The sequence below is a fragment of the Jaculus jaculus genome, chromosome 13 (assembly GCF_020740685.1).
Source record: "Jaculus jaculus isolate mJacJac1 chromosome 13, mJacJac1.mat.Y.cur, whole genome shotgun sequence".
NCBI lineage: Eukaryota > Metazoa > Chordata > Mammalia > Rodentia > Dipodidae > Jaculus > Jaculus jaculus.
The window spans coordinates 1206253-1215653 of record NC_059114.1 but is presented as its reverse complement, the minus strand read 5'-3'; the positions used below and the strand labels follow the sequence as shown (position 1 = coordinate 1215653).

The following is a 9401-nucleotide window of genomic DNA, read 5'->3' as shown; positions in this document are numbered from 1 at the left end:
GTGTGTGTGTGTGTGTGTGTGTGTGCGCGTGCGCAGAGAGAGAGAGAGGGAGGGAGGGAGGAAGGGAAGAAAAGAGAGAGAGAGAACTGGCGCACTAGGGCCTCAGCCACTGAATAGAACTCCAGACGATTGTGCCACCTAGAGAGCATGTACGATCTTGCACTTTTCTCACCTTTGTGCATCTGGATCACACCGGATCTGGAGAGTTGAACATGGGTTCTTAGGCTTTGCTGTCAAGCACCTTAACTGCTAAGCCATCTCTCTAGCCCTCAAGTAAGTATACATATATTTTAGAGTGTCCCTGTTGCCCAATACCAAGGTCAAATGGGGAAGCAAGACCAGTCTCTTGTTGCCATGAAACAACCCCCACCCCACAAAAACAAGAACAAAAACAAAAAAACCACTAGGGCTGAGTGTGGTGGCACACGCCTTTAATCCCAGCACTTGGGATGCAGAGGTAGTAGGATTGCTGTGAGTTCAAGGCCACCCTAAAACCACAGGTCAGCCTGGGCTAGACTGAGACCCTAACTTGAAAAACAAAACAAAACAAAAAAAGCACTTAGGACATACCTGCCTTGAGGTATTATGCTAGTAACTTGAAATATACACACATATTTTTGTTTGTTTGAGGTAGGGTCTCACTCTTGCCCAGGCTGACCTGGAATTCACTAAGTAGTCTCAGGGTGGCTTCAAACTCATGACGATCCTCCTACCTCTGCCTCCTGAGTACTGGGATTAAAAGTGTGTACCACCACACCCAGCAACTCTGAATTATTATTATTATTTTTTCGAGGTAGGATCTCACTCTAGCTCAGGCTGACCTGGGATTCACTATGTAGTCTTAGGGTGGCCTCGAATTCACAGCAATCCTCCTACCTCTGTCTCCCAAGTGCTGGTATTAAAGGTGTGTGCCACCACGCCCGGCTGAATTTATATATGTGTGTATATATATGTATATGTATATATATGTGTGTGTGTGTATCTGAGAGTAACAGAGAAAGAGGCAGATAGATGGGGGGGGGGGGACAGGGAGAGAGAATGGGCGCACCAGGGCTTCCAGCCACTGCAAACAAACTCCAGATGCATGTGACCCCTTGTGCATCTGGCTAACGTGGGTCCTGGAGAATTGAGCCTCAAATCGGGGTTCTTAGGCTTCACAGGCAAGCGCTTAACCGCTAAGCCATCTCTCCAGCCATGAATTATATTTTATAACCTACCAGCTGACAGTCTGCTGTAGAGAAGTGATAGCTATGAGCAGAGGGGCATGTGAAAAAACATAGCTTTAGGAATCCAGTCTGTTTTTCTTTTGTATAACATCAAGAACATTTCCCAGTATCTCTGTCTTATAAAGTCCTTCATCACTCACAATACTGACAAGAACCAAATGTCCCAGTCTCACTACTATAGTCACAACTTCTTGAATTAAAAAGGGTCAGTGCTTCACAGTCTGCTTCAGGATCTACATGACTGACAGATGGGGACAGAAGAGAGGATGTGAGGATGCCTTTCTGCCCTAATACCCATGGTCTGAAGAATAACCTTAATACATGATGGAGACTATAACTCCCACCTATCAAGGAGCACTGGCTTGTGATCCTACCACTAAAAGCTACCAGTGAAGTCAAATGCTACAGTGAAGGAATAGATGAATTCATACTTTCAATTAAATTAAAATTGTACAAGCGCAGTACTGTTATTCTGTTGATACAGTGACACAATGATTCTAAGGATTTTTTCGTAGTTTTTTTTTTTTTTACAAGTCAGGTGCCATAAACATTCAAATAATCCATCCTTAAAAAGTACGTTTACAACATCAAAAGAATTAAGATGAAATATAAACCTTTCTACTTACAATTTTTATACAGATTAACCAAATCACAGACACCACAAATAAATGTTAAAGTTCACAATATATGAATAAACATTCAGATTCTTAATAAAATCTTCCTATAACATTTTTTTTTAAAAACTTACCATTATCCTAAATAATCTATGCAGAATTTAGGGTACAATACCAAAAAGGCACCAACAGTACAAAGCAGATACAAAGCAATGTTAGAACTTTCTGGAGTGCTCTACATGAATAAATGGCACAAAGAAGGCAATAAGCTTTAGGTAAACCTGGTGCAACCCTAGAGAATTCACTCTGGATTCCTACTGATATTGATCCACCATGACCAGCTGGGCAACAGTGTAAGAAAACACATGTACTCCACTCTTGCTTCTCACTTGCACTATAGAGTATCATGTTTCAAACACCAGCGTAACAATTTTAAAGCTTAAATGCTTTAAAAATATGTACGCAAAAGGATTATTCAATTTTCAAAACCACTACATTTACAAAAATATTTCCCTTAAACCTGGGATTGCTCCAAACATTGATTTATAAATATAAAAGTATCATGGAAGGACCCAAAGCATATGTATGTGTGTAATAACATACTGTTACCATACTATATAAAAGTCATCAATTCAAAAACCATATTCATACAAGCAAATAAAGAAAACAGTTTTCTCTAAATGGTCTGAATATTATGTGGCGGCATGCGGCATGGGTGATCTAAATTCTTCAGGGACAACCACTGGTAAGCTTATAGCTTACCAAAATTAAGTTACCTATACACCCATTGCTTATAACCAAAAGCAGCAAGAACACACGTGAGGCAAGTGTAATCGCACCACGTACTACACACAGAATTGCACATAACGTTCTTCATCCTTGATGCCTCAATGGTCTGTTTCACTGTCACCTCTGAAGACGCATGTTAGGGCAGTCCTTACTAAGGACTCTCTCACCTATCCCTTGTTGTGTGTCTGTTTCATACTAAATGAAAGCACTGGAATGTTTTAACAGTATTTTTTTGCTCACATTTTAGACACCAAAAAAGCCATCCATCTGAAATGGAGGCATTCAGTGTCACCAGTATGAACTGAGATGACCTAATTTGTGCATCTTTAGATAAAGAGCCAATATGAATATGCTACACATAACAGCTAGAAAAATGTTTTCATAGGTAGGTACCTTGGTTATGATGTTCTCTAATTTGTTAATTACACTTGTCATGTTGTTAATAAAAAGCACACAGCAAGCTTGTGGCTACAGTGATGCAAGGATGCAGTGAGCAGTTTCATGCCAATCTGACTCCACAGTACCAGGAAGAAGAAAAACAAGTGCTCACAGCCTCTGGATATTAGTAGTAGCCAAGGCTATGATTTCCCTACAAGAGGGCTTCAAATCAATTTCATACTAACATAAACATTCCACTTAAAAATACAAAGAAATGAGTAGGAAAACTATCAATGCTTCTTGAAAAATGAAAACTAACTATTGATGTACTGAGTAACAGTCAAATCTCTGTATCTTGTTGGTGTTGGACGGGCTCCAGTTAATTTTGTGTGGAAGCAAAAAGCATGTATCTTAGGGGAAGAATCAAAATGTGATTCTGGTTTCTGAGGACGAAGTCAGTCATCCTTTACCAATGTGAGGTGTGAGCGTCAGCACCCTGAGTCTGGTGGCAGGTGCCAAGGGATGATGGGTAATCCTCCCCACAGTTGGTCACGCAGCAGCAACAGCAGCTCTGGGGCATGCATGCTGGCAAGCCCTGTTCAGAGGAATGAAAGATTCCAACCTGAGATGTTAAGGGCTTTGTCATCAATGTCTGACTACTTTAGACCTGTGATTTCAAGAAGAACATGTCAGATTTTACAGGGGAAAAGGGCTTTCCTAAAGCATCTTATGTAAACTGCAATATGGGGTGGTGCCCAAGGAGTAGAGTGAGGCTCACAAGAATTTCTCTTTGAAACATAAACTGAGTGACTGTCCATTTAGACACGCTGATCAGAGGAAATCAACACTGAATCTAATCATCAACATGGAGATAAAGATGTACATTTATTTCCGTGAATTACAAGTGCATTGCTATTCATATTAGCAGGCAGTCTTTATATAACCCATTCTCCGTTGCTGTCAAAATCAATCAAGAAAAAAAAAAAGGACAGCTGAGAAAAAGCTAAAAATAGAATTCTTTCCTAAATGATCTGCTGAATAACATTATTCCTGGAACACAACTCAGAGGTAACAATAGATTTTGCTCGATCATAGGATGTGGCACTTGGACAGTGGTCTCTGCACAGAAAGCCGTAACAGTCATGCGAGGGCACAGTAATTATTGAACAAGGCAAACTTCTCACCAGTGGGGGAGTCAGGAGGCACTGCACTGGGACAACACCGTCAACTCCACAGCACACAGTGCAGGAACAAATATCAGATATCAGGAAATATGGAGAGAGCTCTGAACACAACTTAGTGCTAGCTTTTTCTGATGGTCTTAACTCAGCAGTACCAGAAATATATGAAAATATTTGGCGACACAACAGTGCTTCATGTTGAGAGCTCATGAAGGCTTTATTACAAATTGTTAAATTGTAGGTTGAAAAGTGAACTTGAGATGCTGACATGCTGTAGAAGGAAAAGAACTGTACACTTTCTCATTAAAAGACGCAGTGTTTCTCTCTGCTAAATCCTGAGGCCTTGAATGTGGTCTAACAGGTGCCTATGTGAAGCAGCTCAGGGCATGTGCAAATCGGGCATATGGAGCCCCACCCTGAACATTTGGGTCAGCTTGCTTGATGCTTCTCTAGAAAGGCCCATGACTCAGTACTGCGGACATTTACCCATCTTGCACCAAATGCCAAGCGCACCTGCCACTTTACATCTCTTTAGGTAGGTCTTGTAAACACTAAGGACAGCATGTAACACATTTTGAGTAGTGTTACACCGCTATAATAATACAAGTAACCATAGGAAATCTGCAGAATGACATTGCTAGGTGCAGTGCTTCTTTCTAGAAAAAAATGATTAGATTTTCTAAAAGCTGTGCAAACAGGACACATCTTAAATATGCTAATGGACGACATGATAGAAGATGTTGCCCAGTGTTCCTGAAGAACTCCCAAGGTGGAAGCACCTGTTGCAGGTTGCAACATCATCCAAGGTATTTCAAAAAGCTCCTACGCTGGGGAGGCAGTTATGGCCAATGGGTGAAGTGCCAATTTGGGGTTGTCACTGACTTAAAAGTGCCCTAGGTAGTTTACTTTCCTATGGTAAAGTGAGATGCCAGTGGCTGAAGCCAGTCTGGAAAGACTCGTGCTGTGGTGAGGCCACATGGGTCAGCAGGACGACATGTAGGAAGGACTCAGGAGAAGGAGGAACCACTGCATCTTTCAAAACCAGAAAGCAGTTAGTGACTAAAGCAACAGTAAGCAGTAGGTGCACTGAAAGTACATACTGCTGCAGGTCACCAGTGGGTGACAACACAGGGATGCCAGGAGAAATATTCTGGACTGAAGGAATTCTTTGAAAGCATAAAAGCCACAACTACCAGAAACTGACCCTCCGAATGGCTCAAAGGAGTCAAAGTGATAAGCCAAGATGGGCTGAGACAGGACCAGGGGGTCAAAAGAACACCGTTGTCCGAGCACGTCCAGTCCTCTGAGCCCTTGTCCTGTAAAAAACACAGACAAACCTAGGTAGTAAGGACTGAAGCATGTCAGAACAAATCTTAGGAGTACATTGTTTGCTTGTAGACACTTACTTGAGGCCCTGGAATTAATCCCCAGCATTATAAACAAATTTATCTCCAGGGCCACAAAAATTACATATTAGAACTTCTGAACATTTTAAATGCCTAATCCCAGCACTCAAGAGGCAGAGGTAGGAGGATCATCATGAGTTCAAGGCCACCCTGAGACTAATTCCAGGTCAGCCTGGGCTAGAACAAGAACTTACCTTAAAAAAAAAAAAAAAAAACCATATACATACATACATATATATATATGTGTGTGTGTGTGTGTGTGTGTGTATACACACACACACACACACACACACAAAATAAAATAAAAGGCCACATGAAGTAAAGGAAAGATTTTCAGGAATGAATACCTCAGACTTGTTCCTTTCTATGCTTTATATTCTCTCTCTCTCTCTCACATACACACACAGCCTCACTATCACACCCTCACAATAACAATAGCGATTATTCTAAAAATTACATTTCAATGCACATCAACTTCATGTCATTAGAATCCATAGGCAATCTACACTTGTTAGAAATTAAAGAATGCTAAATGTGTCTCTTAAATAGTTGTGAAAAAGGAATTCTCTAGTTTCAAATCTTGAAGCAATCAGAATACAAGGTATCGTCAGTTGGAGAGGATACATCAAATTGCTTTTTTTTTTGAGGTAGGGTCTCACTCCAGCCCAGGCTGACCTGGAATTCAATATGTTGTCTCAGGGTGGCCTTGAACTTATGGTGATCCTCCTACTTCTGCCTCCTGTGTGCTGGAATTAAAGACGTGTGCCACCATGCCTGGCATAAATTGCATTTTTTTTTTTTTTTTTTTGGATTTTCAAGGTAGGGTCTCACTCTGGTCCAGGCTGACCTGGACTTAACTCTGTAGTCTCAGGGTGGCCTTGAATAAATTGCATTTTTTAACTTATGTTTTCTCTCCCTTGCTAGGGTTAAGTGTATGGTTAACGTTTTAAGTACCTGACAAATTTAAGACCTGTATCCTGGCTGGAATCTAGCAGTTTCTTCAAAAATGAGTTCTTTGAGCTTCTCCTTAGGCAAATCATCCAATTCCATGTCAAACTTGAATGGTGCTTCAGCAATGGGCTTTTAGAGAGAACAAAACATTTACTAGTCAAAAGTTGTTATATAGAGGAATGGAGACAAGAGAAAGTAACAGGGAATTCTAATTAAAATGTATTATATACTTGTATAAAAATAATCAATAAAAAGTTGTGCTGGGCTGGGTGTGATGGAACACGCCTTTAATCCCAGCACTCAGAAGGCAGAGGTAGAAGGATGGCCATGAGTTCGAGGCCACCCTGAGACTACATAGTGAATTCCAGGTTAGCCTGGGCTCAGTGAGAGCCTACCTCGAAAATAAAAAAAAATAAAAAATAAAAAGTTGTTATGGTTAAAGCAGTTATTTTCTGATTCATAAGAGGGCTGTGGCTATATACTGAAATTTACACAATCAAATTGATGTCTCATAAAATATGAGAGCCCCAGGAATGGCTGTAGCTTAGCTGTAGAAGCTCTGGGTCCCATCTCCAGCACAGTACAAAAACAAAAGAAAAAGACGGGGAGTAATAACATTTATTTTAAGTATTCTGCTAACCTATCACAAGTCCCATAATTTTTATGTTTTAATATCTTTTTTTAAAATTTTTGTTTTGTTTATTTATTTATTTGAAAGTGGCAGACAGAGAAAGAGGCAGAGAGAGACAGTGAGAGAGAATAGGCACACCAGGGCCTCCAGCCACTGCAAATGAACTCCAGATGCATGTGCTCCCTTGTGCATCTGGCTAACATGGGTCCTGGGGAAATCGAGCCTCGAACCGGGGTCCTTAGGCTTCACAGGCAAGCACTTAACAGCTAAGCCATCTCTCCAGCCCTTGTTTTAATATTTTTATCAGCTTAGTCCTCTAACATTTTAAAAATATATCTGTGCATCTGACTTTACATGGGTAAAGTCAAAACTGAACCTGGATCCTTTAACTTTGCAGGCACCTTAACCTCTAAGCCATTTCTCCAGCTCCTCATTATCTTCTAAAACATCAAAAAGAATTTTTTTAAATTTTTATTTATTTATTTGAGAGCGACAGAGAAAGAGGCAGATAGAGAAAGAGAATGGGCATGCCAGGGCCTCCAGCCACTGCAAATGAACTCCAGATGCGTGCAGGCCCCTTGTGCATCTGGCTAATGTGGGTCCTGGGGAATTGAGCCTTGAACTGGGGTCCTTAGGCTTCACAGGCAAGTGCTTAACCGCTAAGCCATCTCTCCAGTCCCCCCCCCCCTTTTTAATGAGAGGGGGAAGAGATGGTATGCCAAGACCTATTGCCACTGCAAATGAACTCCAGATGCATGTGCCACTTTGTGTATTTAGCTTTACATGGGTACTGGGGAAATGAATTTGGGCCATCAAGTTTACTAGCAAGGAACTTTAATGCTGAGCAATCTCCCTAGCCCCCGTACATATCATCCTTTACCAAAATGGGCTCTCATGTCTTGTTACCAGGGAATGGCACATTTGACATAGTCATGAAGCCACAGGGTGAATCACCTGGTGACTTCTCACACTGCTCGCTGCCTATACAGCAGGGTTGCCCATCTCTCACATATTCAGACTAGTACAAGGTTCAGACGTCGTCATCATGGACCATCACAATCTCTAGCCTGGAATCCCAACTCTCTTCAAGCTCAAAGTTGTATAGCTGTTCCTCTTTGTCCATGCATTGTCTCACCTGCTGCAGATGACCTGGAGGAAGTTATCTAAGGCAGATATGAAGGGCTTGGGGGCGGGAGTTTCAAGTTGCACCCATATTACTTATTCCTCAAGGCCAAGGAATTGGGAACAGCATCATGCATCTCAGGACATGATTGGGGCTGCTGCTGGCTGTTTGACATCCTTCAAGCAGCAGCCAGGATCATGGGCTCTTACCTCATCACTTGGGTCATAATACTGCTCCAGATATGGATGGGCCAAAGCCTGTTCAACTTCAATCCTCTTGTGGGGGTTAAATGTCAACATTTTGTCCAGTAAGTCCAGAGCTACAAAGAGAAGTTGTTGTAATGGTGAGAAGCAGGACTAAGTCACCAAAATATTTTCTTATTTTCTTTGTTTCTTTCTTTCTCTCTCTCTCTCTCTCTTTTTTTTTTTTTTTTTGGTTTTGTGAGGTAGGGTCTCATGCTAGCCTAGGCTGACCTGGAATTCACTATGGAGTCTCAGGGTGGCCTCGAACTCACTGAAATCCTCCTACCTCTGCCTCCCAAGTGCTGGGATTAAAGGTGTGTGTCACCACGCCCGGCTCTCTTTTTGTTTTTTTTCGAGGTAGGGTTTCACTCTAGCTCAGGCTGACCTGGAATTCACAGCAATCCTCCTACATCTGCTTCCCAAGTGCTGGGATTAAAAGCATGTGCCACCATGACCAGCTCTCTCTTTTTAAAGAATTTTATTTTTATTTATGGGGCAAGGGAGAGAATGAAGGAGAGAATGGGCACGCGCCACTGCACACGAACTCCAGATGCATGTGCACCTGGCTTACATGGGTTGTGGGGAGTTGAACCTAGGTCCTTAGGCTTCACAGGCAAGTGCCTTGACCACTAAGCGATCTCTCCAGCCCCAAAGTATTTTCTATTTCCTATTTAACTGACCCACAAGAAAATGGAGTGAAGCATCACTGTGAATCTCTTGAGACCATGTGACAACCAAAGATCCTAATGTTCTACAAGGGAAGTGGTCAGCTTACAAGAGAAAACCAGGATTCAAAGCTGGTTTGCTCATAAACTTGCACTTTCCCTACATGACTCGGCTTTCCAGGTATACGAAGCAAG

The 9401-nt window shown here is 41.8% G+C and overlaps 1 protein-coding gene across 1 annotated transcript in view; it reads right to left on the bottom strand.

Moving 5' to 3' along the window:
• Positions 1 to 3873: 3873 nt before the first annotated feature.
• Positions 3874 to 9401, bottom strand: part of Mapk1 (mitogen-activated protein kinase 1) — a 70883-nt gene continuing 65355 nt past the window's right edge. The window contains exons 7-9 of the mRNA XM_004670774.3: positions 8509 to 8618; positions 6549 to 6674; positions 3874 to 5504 (exon numbers count right to left, since the gene is read on the bottom strand). Of these exons, the coding sequence (XP_004670831.1) occupies positions 6558 to 6674; positions 8509 to 8618 (227 nt within the window). The 3' untranslated portion in view covers positions 3874 to 5504; positions 6549 to 6557. The remainder of the gene's footprint in view (positions 5505 to 6548; positions 6675 to 8508; positions 8619 to 9401) is intronic.